The sequence below is a fragment of the Otolemur garnettii genome, unplaced genomic scaffold (genome assembly GCF_000181295.1).
Source record: "Otolemur garnettii isolate 467f Iridium unplaced genomic scaffold, OtoGar3 scaffold00070, whole genome shotgun sequence".
Lineage (NCBI taxonomy): Eukaryota > Metazoa > Chordata > Mammalia > Primates > Galagidae > Otolemur > Otolemur garnettii.
The window spans coordinates 3,581,798-3,595,426 of NW_003852465.1; the positions used below are offsets into that span (position 1 = coordinate 3,581,798).

The following is a 13,629-nucleotide window of genomic DNA, read 5'->3' on the forward strand; positions in this document are numbered from 1 at the left end:
TTCCCTTCAAACAGTAAATACCCTTGTGATCTTTAGGACTCTCAGGACCCTAATTCTTAATCTAATTCTTATCTAGAGTTCAATAATATAAAGCAACCAAATTACTTGGTCCAATATTATTATTGCTTTTGAATTTTTAATTTCCCTTTGTTTAATTTTGAGAAAGAAGATAAATACATTTTATTTATATAAGTAACAGGGTATGTGATACTAAAGAGGAAGGTACAATTTTTACTTTACAATTTTACTTTATAATTTTTACTTTAGCTGAATCATTTTTTCTGCTTAAATAATTTGCATATTTTATGATTTTAAAGTAATTAGATATGGATTGCTATGTGATTCTTTTATGCAGATATGTCTGTCTCAGAGGACAAAATATACTTCACTGGAATAATTTTAAATTTAGTGCTCTAAATTTACTAACTTCATATATCACTCAGTGACAGTTTCTTCTTATATTGTTTCCAGTAGTGGTTTTTAATGGGAGATAAGGTAAGAAAAGGATACCTGAGCAAGAAAAGGGGAAAGTGGCAATTTTTTCATTGGGCTTGAATCTGAAAATTGATGACAAAACTTGAAAGAAAAGTAAAATGAAAGATTGAGAAATGTATGTTTGGTTAAATTTAGCCTTTATCCTCAAACAAAACTTAACTTTGTGATGTTAGTATATGTATCTTTGGCAATTAGGTAGTTTGCATCTACCAAAGAAATAATTAAGGCATTTTAATAATGATACATGATACCACAGGTACTCAGTCTATTATTTTAGTGTTGAAATGAATAACTTGCTGTATCTTTATACCTTTGAATCTTAGGGAAGTTTGGAAAAGTATTTTTGCCCTCATGGTATACTAGTTTCCAATAGTGTTCTTAGATATATTTTAACATATATTACATATTATATATCAAATTAATATATATTTAACTAGATAACCAAGGACCTAAGTAGCTTTTTTATGTTACAGGATGAATCTGGTTACAGATGGGCAAGAGATGATCATTCTGGAAGCCGACAGCCTGAATACAGGTACAAAGGTCAAAACAGTGACACAAATACTTTAAGAATTTAGTCTACTAAATTCTGAGACTACTTTGATTCTTAACTCACTGAGGTGGCTGCTGTTGAAATCTAATCTCAAGGCATATAGATGAAGTATTTTATTAGGATTTAAAACTTTGAAAGCAATAAGCATTCTTTTTGTGATTATGTAGTGTTCTACGTCTATTGGCATTTTTAATTGATAAAATACATATTTAATAATATTGTAATGATTGATATATTCTTATAAGTTAATCATTAAGTAATTAATATGTGGTACAGATTGTGGGATTTGTTTAATCATAAATTAGGTCAGTTTGCTCAAGAACATTATTTTCAGAAGTACTCTCCTTGAAAATACTTAAGTCCTTACAAAGTGTCCCCTATCGTAAGACATTCTCTGCGTTGCTTTGTTTTAATTGATAAAGTTCTGTTGGTAAAACACATTTTGGAAGTACCTCGGTCATTGTTAACTCTGATTACTTATAGAGAGCAGCTGATAGAATAGTTTGGGGAGAGTGATGAACACATGTAACTAGGCTGATTGTTCATTTTTGTTTGTTTAATATCAGAGTGGTGGTATTAGAAGTTGTAAAAGGAGCCATTTAATGATCTCTTAGGGAGATAATTGAATTCCAGTCTCATAGAAGTTGTCAAAGATTCAGTTGCCACAACAGGATAGGGTGCCCAAAATAGACAGCAAGATTCAATGGATCAGACCAAGGCAGTTTGTTCACAGCGCAGTAGTCAGCAGGAGCATCAGCATCATAGTGCAGGTTCCCTGTCCCCAAATCCCACAGGGTAGTGTGATAGGCAGGTTTGGTGGCCATGTATACAATAGGAAGTACTTTGGCTAAGGAACCCTGGTGGAGAACTGAGTACCTTTTGTGGCAAGTAGGAAGCAAGCCCATCCTTTCATGGGGAGTGAGCAGCCATACAATAGCCACATTTTGGTCACCTTGACTTTTTGTCTCTGTAACCAGCTCTAGACAGTGTTTGTATTGGTGAATAGTTAGGTCTTACAGTTTGGCATACACCATAAGTGAATATGCAGGGACATTCAGAACCTATGGCAGAGTCTCCCTCCCTAAAGAAGCAGCAGTGGAAAGAATAGATCTGAAAAAATGCTTTGATAAAATTCAGCACTAAGTATTTATAAAAACTGATAAGCTATCAGTATAAATTAGAAAATTTCATTTAAACATACTATAGCAAAAAGCCATAATAAATAATAGGAATAAATCTATCGAAATTGTGAGAAACCTATATAAGGAAATTATACATCATTTCTAAAGGTCATAAAGAAGATCTGAATAAAAAGAGCAGCACAGAATATTCTTGGCTAGGAAGAGTCAGTAACACAGAGATGTCATTTCTCTTCAAAGTCAATATGGTTCTAGTCAAAAATCCAAGATTATTGTTTGGCATGGAAGTTGACAGACTGATTCTAAAATTAATATGAAAGAGTTAAGGGCCAAATGACAAAAAGTAATCTTGAAAAAGATGTGAAGACTCAAGATACCATACATCCGAAATTATAAGGTAGTAGCATTGTAAACATTTTTGTACTGACACAGTTCTCAGATAGAGCAGTGAAACAGAATCTAGTATCTGGGTGTTGGGGCATAGTAGGAGTGGCATTTATAAGTTGTCTGTGGTAAGGATATGCCAGGTAATTTAGCTAGTCATTCTATTTTTAAATAACATTTTTGGATAACTAGTTTATTTTTCTCTATTAATATAAATAGTTTGAAATTTCCCTTAAGCATTACTGTAACTGTCTGTGATTCTCATATATAGTCATTTATACTGATTCTGACATAGTATACAAGATGTCCTAAAAAGTCACCCCTAAAGTCACCAGATACAGGGAAAATAGGAAATTATAGCTAAACGTATCTTTGTTTACAAAGTATTTATTACAGAATTTTACAAAATGTTCACTATGTGTTGGCCAACTCTGAAAAATTTTCATTAGTTGATCAGTTTTCAGAGCTATAGCATGGGCATTAAAGTAAGACATATTCTTCATTTTCAGGTTATGGGCTTGATCTACATGGCATATTAATTCATTTGTTAAATATTTCTTATGTGTCCAGTATATATGTCAGATGATGTTTTAGCTTAGGGGAATAGGAAGCCTCTATTGGCATGTAGCCTAGATTTTTGTATAAATTACAGATAACAAATCACAAAACAAATAATTTTGGGGAACGTAAATGCCAGATTGGAGCAGCTGCTGTTTGGCACCACGTCTGTCTTTGCCATTTTGGTGTGAAAGCCTATCTTGGCCTGCTTCATAAGAAGTCAGAAACCCAGATTTTTAAAATCTGAAATCTCTTGGCTTTTCAGTGTTTGTAATTGCTTAAAAACAGAATTTGCAATCTCTGGTATAGGGTAAAAATCTGGGACTCTGTAATGAAGAGCCTAAAATATTGTATAATAGCAGCTTGTCTAGTGAGATTGATGATTAACCCTGGCTATACTCTAAATTATGTGGAAGTCTTTTTGCTTTTGTTTTTTGTTTTTTGTTTTGAGACAGAGTCTCACTTTGTTGCCCCAGGCTTAAGTTGCAGTGGTGTTGTAACTGACGGCAACCTCAAACTCCTGGGCTCAAGTGATCTTGCCTACGCATCATGAGTTGCTGGGACTACAGGCATGTGCCACCACACCGGGCTAATTTTTCTATTTTTTAGTAGAGGCGGGGTCTTGCTCAGACTGATCTGGAACTACTGACCAGTCCACCTGCTTCAGCCTCCAGAGTGCTAGGATTACAGGCATGAACCACCTCACCCACTCCACCAGGCTAGTTTTTCTATTTTTAGTAGAGGCAGGGTCTTGCTCAGGCTGGTCTGGAGCTCCTGACAAGTCCACCTGCTTTAGCTTCCCAGAGTGCTAGGATTACAGGCATGAGCACCTTGCCTGGACCAGGGTTTTTGTTTTTTTAATAGCTAATGCATGAACCTCACACTTGGAGATGTGATTTAGTTGGTCTTGGGTAGAGCATGGGTACCAGTATTTGTTTGTTTGTTTGTTTGTATTTTTAGAGTGTTCCACGTTTATTTGAACGTATGAGTAGATTTTTTTCATGGGAAAATTTTTTTTTAATTAAATCATAGCTGTGTGCATTAATGCAATCATGGGGTACAATGTGCTGGTTTTACATACAATTTGAAATGCTTTCATCAAACCGGTCAACATAGCCTTCACAGCATTTTCTTAGTTATTGTGTTAAGACATTTATATCCTACACCTAGTAAATTTCACATGTACCCTTATAAGATGCATGGTAGCTTCATAAGAAAGCTATAAATTGGTTTCATAGTTCTTGAAATACTCTGCCAAGAGGAATATGTTCCAGCTCCATCCATGCCCAAGTGCCCATCAAGCCATGAATGGATCAATAAATTGTGGTATATGTACACCAGGGAATATTATGCCGCCTTAAATAAGGGTGCCAGTATTCGTAAAAATTTCATCAGTTGATTCTGATATGAAGCTAGACTTGAAGCTGATGTGAAGTTAGCCACTGATTTAGTAAATAGTGTGGAGTGACAGAAGTCCAGAGAAATCACAAGATGATGTTAATAATTACCTTCCTGACCACTTATCTCATTTATAACTTTATATATGTTTCCATAGCTTTGCGTATGTTTCTAAAACTCATGTTGATAAGAATCACTTAGATACTTGTCACAAATGAATATTTTTGTAAAAATAACAAACAACAAAATAATGAAGATTTGGGGTCTTTTATCTGCAGAGATTCTGATTCAGTAAATGGAGTCTTGAAATCTGTAATTTTAACAAGGCTTCTGGATGATTATCACACAGAGGGTCTGGAGACTGAAATTTGAGAAACATTGACCTGTATTGTCTGCTGATGACTAAAAACCTGTATCTTTGGTTTTGGTTTCTCCTTTGAATTCTAGATCTCTATATTCAACTTGCTTTCATTCGGGAATCCTAGATTTTTCACTAAAATGAAGTACACCCTGTTTGCAAAGAGTTGCCTGTTCTCCACACTTGTTAAGCACATCAACCACATTCCTAGCCTTCCTTGCAGTTAGTACTGGGCATGTGGCCAGGTATCTCCAGTGGAACGTGAGTAGGAGTTTTACTTGCATGTGTGCTCTTCCATGCACATTGACCCTCCTGTATTGCAGGGTGGGCCTCAGAATGAGACGACATCAAAAACGTGACCTTGAAAGCCACATGCTGAAGTCATAGAGTAGTAATAACCCTGGGTCCACAGATTTCCTTGAGCAGAGTCTCACCTTCCTGAAATGCCTTAACTAGGCTCTTTGATGGTTATCAGATAAACTTTTTTTTTTTTGAGACAGAGTCTCACTTTATCCTTACTTTATTGCCCTCAGTAGAGTGCTGTGGCATCACAGCTCACAGCAACCTCCAACTCCTGGATTTAGGCGATTCTCTTGACTCAGCCTCCCGAGTAGCTGGGACTACAGGCGCCCACCAGAATGCCTGGCTATTTTTTTGTTGCAGTTTGGCCAGGGCCGGGTTCGAACCCGCCACCCTCAGTGTATGTGGCCAGTGCCCTATCCACTGAGCCACAGGTGCTGCCCTAGATAAACTTCTCATGTGTTTGAGTCATTACATATTTTGCTATTTTTCTTATAGCAATTTAGACATATTTTGTTTAGACTGTTTTAGGCATTAGAGACAGAATTGAATAACACAGATGAAATATCTACTCCTAACATACTCTATTTGTGAGAGCTCTTAGTCTGTATCTGGAATATTTACTTAGTCTATATCTGCAATCTGCCTGCCTGTATCCCCGAGGCAGGCAGATTGCTTGAGCTCATGAGTTGGAGATCAGCCTGAGCAAGAGGGAAACCTTGTCTCTACTAATAGAAAAACTGAGGCAAGATAATGGCTTGAGCCCAAGAGTTGGAGGTTGCTGTGAGCTATGACACCATGGCACTCTACCCAGGGCAACAGCTTGAGACTCTGTCTCAAAATTATAAGAGCTCTGGTTATTAAATGGCTAATCTCAGTTCAAGCTGCAAAGACAGTTTGATTTTTGGTTAATATAAAATAAAGGTATATGGAAAAAAATCTCTTAGCTTAAGTCATAGTTCCCCTGGTTTTGGTTTTACATTTATAGATATTTAAGGTTGTTCTTGACTTATTCTTGAGTTTGCCTTGCTAGTTATTAGCTGCTTTCTCAAAATGATTCTTGGCATCTGAATTCCTTTTTGAAGTGCTGTTGACAAGAATGGAGTATCCAATATTTGCATGGAATATTTTACACGTTTAGATGTGGAAAGGAAAGAAAAATGAGGTCCTGAATAAATAGTAAAATGCTTTCTCCCTTTTCTCTCCCCTTATGTTCTTCCTTCTTCAGTGGATTTGACTCTTAACCAGTGAACATCTGTTGAAATTGAAGGGTCTATCACAGCCTATCTGGTTTGACTAGTGTGAGGGGCTGGAATTACCTTGGGGATGTGTATTAGTGGATCTGAGCCTCAAAAATCTGCTTTTGAAATTGCCCAAGGACCAGATTTTGAGAGGCAGTGCCTTAGAGGGGCTAGTTCTTTCCATCCTCCTTTCTCTAGATGACTGTCCTTTCGTTGTACGTGTATGCCAGGCATTATAGCTGAAATATTTGTGATAGCCAAACACACCAGCCTTACTCTCAACTGTGTGCATTTTGATAATGAAAAGCATCAGTCCAGTCAATATGTGTGTTTTTTTGAGACTTCATAAATAAGCAGTCTAGTTGTATTGTTACTTGTATTTCATCAAAGGCTCTTTTTAATTTGCCTTACAATTCATTGTACTAAATATATTACATCATATATCATTTTCAGCATAGCTACCAACCTTTAGGTTGAAGGCTTTTGATGTAGACTTTTTTTGCATGATTAAGTAGAACTTTATCATACTTGTGGTGCAAAGTTTTTACCTAGTGATTTATGAAATAGCATTAAAAATGTGCCAAGAGGCTGAGCGTGGTGGCTTACACTTGTAATCCTAGCACTCAGGGAGGCTGAGGTGGGCAGATAGCTTGAGTTCATGAGTTTGAGAACAGCCTGAGCAAAAGGGAGACTTTGTCTCTACTAAAAATAGAAAAACTGAGGCAAGGGGATGGCTTGAGCCCAAGAGTTGGAGGTTGCTGTGAGCTATGACACCATGGCACTCTACCCAGGGTAACAAAGTGAAACTCTGTCTCAAAATTTAAAAAAGAAAAAAAAAATGTGCCAACTCTCCAGTATAGCCATGCTCTGTGTAGCATGCTTCAGGGTCATTATCAAGATAATATTTGCAGAAAGGAAGTTATACTAGTTGATACTGGTTGCGTTTTACAGTTACTTATGAGTGTGGGAACTAACACTTAAAAAATAGTGTGGATATAGTGATTATTTTCTCTCAGTTTTATTCCTTTAAATTCTTTTGGCCTACACGTGTAGAGGTTTCATGTTTTGCATTTTAAGTACTCAACAGTCTGTCTTAATTTTTACAGTTCTTCAAGGAAAAATTCTGTATTTAAAAATATCTAACTTAAAAAAACAAAATCACAAAAACTAGCTTAAATTTACTTATGATTTTAAGTACATAGGTTTTTGTTAAAAATAGGATTTTATGGCTTACATAATTTTAAGGGATCTTAAATAATGGTCAAGAAAACAGAAACCTCTGAGTATTTCTCATTAGCAATCCAATGGATTACTAAACCATTAGGTCTTTAGATCATGAGAAGCTAGGTTAGTCTATCTGTCATTCACCCTCCTCTTATTACATAGCTTTTTGCAGTTTTAACTCTCTTATTTTGGCAGTCCTAATCCTATGAAGCCATCAAACTTACGTCTCAGCTTTTCATATTCTCAGCTAGTGCTTCTAAAATTGGCAGATAAAAAAAGGGAAAAGCAGCCTAAAAAGACAGGCCTATCTCTCTGGGCCTCCTAGTTCTGCATATCGGTTCTGTAGTTCATTCCTGCATCTTTCACAAAGTCTGACATAAAGCAAAGTCAGGGCGTAGCTCTCTGGTGATTTTGAACAAATTGCTAGGACCATTTTTTGTCCAGTTTTTCTAGACTTTTCAGTAGGAAGACTAGTCAGAATTATTTAGTTCCCTGTTGTGGACTAAGTAGAAATATTTCTTGAATGTAATAGTAGTGTTTAGGGTTGAAGTAGTAAAAGTGGAGGTGAGCCTTGCAGCAGTGATATCTTTGACTTGTTCTGTATGAAATACAAATATTTAAAAACAGTTATGTCAAAAGTTTTACTAATAGAAAAATGTCTATTAACCATGTAGCATATACAATTAAAATCATGGGTGAGTGCACAGAAATAAAAGCTGTTAACCCACTGGCAATGCAAGACTTTACATTTTTCTGTTAGTACTTACTTTGTATTTGTTGATTAATCATTTGATGGCATTTAGATGTATGAATGTAGTAGTAGGCACCAAAGATTTAAGAAATCTGAGGGAAAAATCTTTTAAAATGTATCTTTTACCATAAAGAGTTGTTTTTAAAGTGTCTTTCGAGTTATCCTTTTATCTGTTCATTGGCTTTTCCTGTAAATGGGGTAAAGAGCATCACAATATGTTCAATTTGAAATAATATTAAAGGTTAAGAATTGCTGTGTTAAGGCTTAGTATTTTTCTAAATAAAGAAAAAATAAAAAACAAAGTTGGATGATTTCTTGGTTGCGACATATTGGAAGATTTGCCTTTGCAGATAGAATATCTTCAGATGAAGGAGTCATGGTGCAGTGCCTTTTTTAGTGATCCTCTAGGAAGATGGCCCGACTATGTTGGTAGCCGATGTTGTCAAGGCTGACTTCTCTGGGATTTGGCAAGAAATGCTTTGCTATGGTTTCCAGATAGTAGTTCATCATATAATTTGCTTTTCCTTAAAATAAATATTGCAAACGATATATCTTTTTCTCATATATAAAAAGTTCTCTTTACTTTCTTAAAAAAATCTTTTCAGTTCATGTTAATGATAGTTATATTTTTATATATCACATTTTTAGAGGAAAATAAACACCTTTTTCTTTTTTTACTCTAATTGATATAAAACATCTTTCTTTTTAATACACACTTCTAGAGTATATGACATATATAAAGTACACAAATCAAGACATACACCTCACTGACTTATCATTAGTATAATCAGTCTAGGTTAAGAAAGTGAGTATTACTTGCATAGCCCAAACTTCCCTCATGCCCCCACTCAATTGCTTTCTTCATTCTCTCCATAGGTCATCCTGTTCTGACTAAAGCAATCTTAATAGTCAATGGGAAAAATTAAAATTGTGATTTAATTATAAACATACATAGAAAGGAAGAAATGGTGAAAACTAATGTTCCTTTAGTACAGTGTAATTTAAAACATTAGGAACATTGAGAACGTTTTATTTCCTTGAGAAAAAAAAACATAAGAGTAGTCTGAACACTACATGTTTTCTTTTCACCATATAACTTAAGATACAAAATAAGCACCTTATTGGTGAATTCTCAATTTGGAATTCAGTTCCCAACATTTTATTCTTTGCATTTTCATTGTCAGGAAATAGCTCTAAGGGTTCCTTTAATTGGAAGTTTTCTGTTGGCATTACTTCCTTTGGGACATCGTCAACATTTTTGTTCAGTCATTTTTGTCGTTTGTGCCAATAAGTTTGACTTTCATAAGCTCCTCTGACTCCTCTGGCGTCTCTTGAAGGGCAGCAACATCAACATTCATCCCACAGTCAGCTGTTTCTTCTTTTTAACTCCATTTGTTCAACTTGAATTTTACTTCTAGCATTATGTTTTTTTTTTCTCGGTTTTATTTTGTCTTTGTTGTCAGTTCCTTTTCGATTATGCATTTTTTGCAAAATGTCACATGGGTTTATCACTGCAAGATAAGGAGGCAGCATGTTTTGCTGTTTATGCAAACTGAGTAACAGATGCACAGTGACCAGTCTGTATGTGATGTGACTGGTCATCGATCATGTAGTGGACTGAAGAGCTAGCAACAGAGTTTGTACTTTATGCCTTCACTCACAGCTGATATATGTGTGGTAAGTGAAATTTGAACCATCTTAAAGGGAGATGGGTGTTACTTCATTAAACTGTGGTAACTGAAATCTATGTAGAACTGGGACAAAGGGAGGGCCACTTGTGAATGAATTGTACATTATACTCTTTTGTGTCTGATTGTTTTTCAGCTTAACATTGTGAGTTTCCTCAAATTGCATGTAGAAGCAGTTCCTTCATTTTCAGTGTTATATTCCATTGTATGACTTTTTTAAAAATCTGTTCTCTTGTTTTCTGTTTTTGACAACTTACTTGGCGCACATTTGTACACACAAAAACACTTTCAGATAGCTCTAAGAGTGGAATTGCTCGATCATAGAATATAGAATGTGTCTTCAACCTTAATGACAAACTGTTTACTAGAGCATTTATATTCCTATCAGCAAGGTTTGTAAATTTTAGTTGCTTCATATCCTTAACAACATTTGATATTGTAAGGTTTTTTTGCTGACAATTTTTTTTTTAAGACATGGTTTTCCTCTCTTACCCAGGCTGGAGTGCAGTGGCGTGATCATAGATCACAGCTACCTCAAACCCCTGGGCTCCAGTGATCCTCCTGCCTCGACTTCCTGAGTAGCTGGAACCATAGGCTTGTGCCCCCTTGCCTAGCTAATTTTCTTTTTTTTAGAAACAGGCTTGCTATGTTGCTCAGCTTAGTCTTGAACTCCTGACCTCCTACTCTAGTACTCCTACTGAGTAGCTAGAATTACAGGCATGTGCCATCAGGTGTGGTTCATCTTTCATTATAGTTGTTAATAGTTACTTTGGCAAGGTCTTTCAATACTTAGGAGGCTAGCTCACAGAGGGCTTTATGGTGCCCTGACTTGCCCTTTTCCTTCCTCTGCTGGGTGATGGTTCTGTTAAGCCCTGTACTTAAGACTGGTATTTTATGTAGTGGAAACTTTGATGCTGTGTAATTCTGTAAACTTGAGGAAGCCCTCTGACTCATTATTACACCATTTCACAGAGTGGTTAAGTAAGGATTGTAAACAAATCAGATCTCTTCCCTACCTCCACCAAGCTCTAGTGACATCCCATCCTGCTCCTGCTATGTCATCTGGCCTACGCTGTCTCTGATCTCATCCCCTTGCATCTTTCCCTTTAATCTGCTCTAGCCACACTCTAGTTGTGTATTAGCTTTTCAAAGAGGTCTCCTCTGACTGTCCTATCTAAAATAACCTTCACATCTCCCTTTCCTGACAATACTTGTCTTCCCTAATCAATATAAGTTTCATGAGAGCAAGGACTTAGTCTTTGAGCGTCTTTTGGAATCCTTGGAGCATCTTTGGAATCACTGGAGGTCAGGAGTTCAAGACTAAGACTAAGAGAGTGTGATTCTATTTTCTTTCTTTCTTTTTATCTTTTCTGTAACTGGAACCTAACTTCTCAGGGATAAAACCACTTTTCTCCCAACTCACTTGTCTCCTAATTCTTTGATTCTTGAGATGAGTTCTGGGAATATTTTTTGCTCATTTTTTACTTTCTCCAAACTACTGTTCCAGTGTCGTCTTTAAACTTCCCCCCGATCCTGCCTTCATCTTGGTACTGTCTTACAAGTTTCCAGGACTCTATTCTTTCTTCCTTGATAATTGTAATTTCTGGCTCACAGTCTCCTCTATCCCATCTGCCTCGTTATACTGGTTTGATGTTACTTTTAACCCTAGTTATTCCTTGTACTCTCAAGCTCTATCTTTAACTATCCACAGGCAGGGTCAGATCCTGGAATCATCATGGGAGTTGTTTTGCCTCTGTCAGGAGCTCTAAATTTCTGCTTTCTGACTAGTGGATGTTTCACTTCTATACAGCTCTTAGGTGTTAGGAAGTTTCTCTGTTGTAGTCCTTCTTAAAGTTTTGTGTGCTTAAGAATCGCCTGGAGATACTTGTTAAAGCCCGAGATCCCGACTCTGAGTCCCACCCTCAGAGGTAGTAACATGAGCATTTCTGTCGTCTTCCCAGGTCATGATGCAGATCTGTGCACCTACATTGAGGAGCACGGCTCTGATTAGCACTTCTCCCCAAACGACCAATCCCCAAACTTCCCAGAAACAGGTCAAATTAATTTTTTTTTTTTTTTGAGACAAGAGTTTCACTTTGTCATCCTTGGTAGAGTGTTGGGTGAGTACTAGTACTAAATAAAGTGAAAAGCCTTGATTCACTTTCTTTTTTTACTTTCTAGTCATGACCTCTGTAATTACACAGGTAAGGCCTTCTGAGGAGAGCTCACTTTATTTTCTTTACTTAGAATGAGAATTTTTCTCTTTAGGCTTTTCATGTTCTTCTCTTTTTTCCATCAAGGCCATTTTCTTCTCCTTACTCTTTGTCTCATTTTCTCATGGTGATGTTTGGCTCCTTCTTATCTATTAACATTTTTTTGTGTTGGATTATCAGTTTCCTTTTCTTTAGTAAATTAGCCTTTCAGCCTTCAGAAATGGTCACATAAGCCCCTTGCCTCAAAAATACTCCAGTTCTCTCCCGTCTTCCCTATGTCAACCTTTTTGGGAAAAAAAGTAAGGCCTTAACTTCATCATAACTATGTCTTGATTTCTTACAGTCTGTTTTGGTGTCCAAAATTTTACTGGACTCTTGACCTAAATGGTTCCATGACTAACTACTGGGCCTTAAACTCTGCAGTATTTTGATGATAATTATCCTTTCCCTTTTAAAAATTTTCTGCTTTTGCTTTTTAGTCATTTCTTTTTTAAGGTTTCACTATTCTGATGACTTAGTGCTTATTCACGTGACACTGTTCAATCCCGCTACTTTTTCTTGAAGTTTAAAATGCTTTTTCCACTATCTAAATCTAGGCTAATATGAGAGCCACTAGCCACACATGTGTATTGAATAAGCACTTGAATATGGCCTGTTTACACTTATGTATTCTGTGAGTATAAAATACACACTAGATTTTCAGTATTTAGGATCAGAAAGATAATGTAAAATATCTCACTAAGTTTTTAAAAAAATAGATTGGATGTTAACACTTTCTCTATATTTGGTTAAGTAAAAAAATTGCTAAAATTAATTTGATCTGGCCAGGTGCCATGGCTCACACCTGTAATCCTAGCACTCTGGGAGGCTGAGGCAGGTAGATTGCTTGAGCCAAGAGTTCTGAGGCCAGAGACCCTGTCTCTAAAAATAGCTGGGCGTTGTGGTGGGCGCCTGTAGTCCCAGCTACTTAAGAGTCTGAGGCAAGAGAATCACTTGAGCCCAAGAGTTTGAGGTTGCTCAAGGATGACAAAGTGAGACTCATGTTTCAAAAAAAAAAAAAAAATTAATTTGACCTGTTTGTTTTTCCTTTAATTATGGTTGCTACATTTGTGGCTTGCTTTCAGTTAGATGATCTAATACAAGGGGTGGGGTAGAGGAATGAAGGATCAGGGAGAGGGGAGGAGGGAAGGGGATGGGGAGTTATGGTGTATGGCACACCTCTTGGGGTGGGACACAATTACAAGAGGGACCTAACAAAGGCAATATGTGTAACCTAATTCTTTGTATCCTCAATGAATCCCAAACTACTAAAAAAAGAAAAGGAAGT

At 36.5% G+C, this 13,629-nt stretch overlaps 1 protein-coding gene across 7 annotated transcripts in view; it reads left to right on the plus strand.

The window, feature by feature from the left end:
- PPHLN1 (periphilin 1) overlaps positions 1–13,629 on the plus strand; it is a 131,593-nt gene that overhangs the window by 41,478 nt on the left and 76,486 nt on the right. For all 7 annotated transcript variants that reach the window (XM_023515358.1, XM_012807508.2, XM_023515357.1 and 4 more), the window contains one exon: positions 969–1,030. In XM_023515358.1, coding sequence (XP_023371126.1) covers positions 969–1,030 — 62 coding nt within the window. The remainder of the gene's footprint in view (positions 1–968; positions 1,031–13,629) is intronic.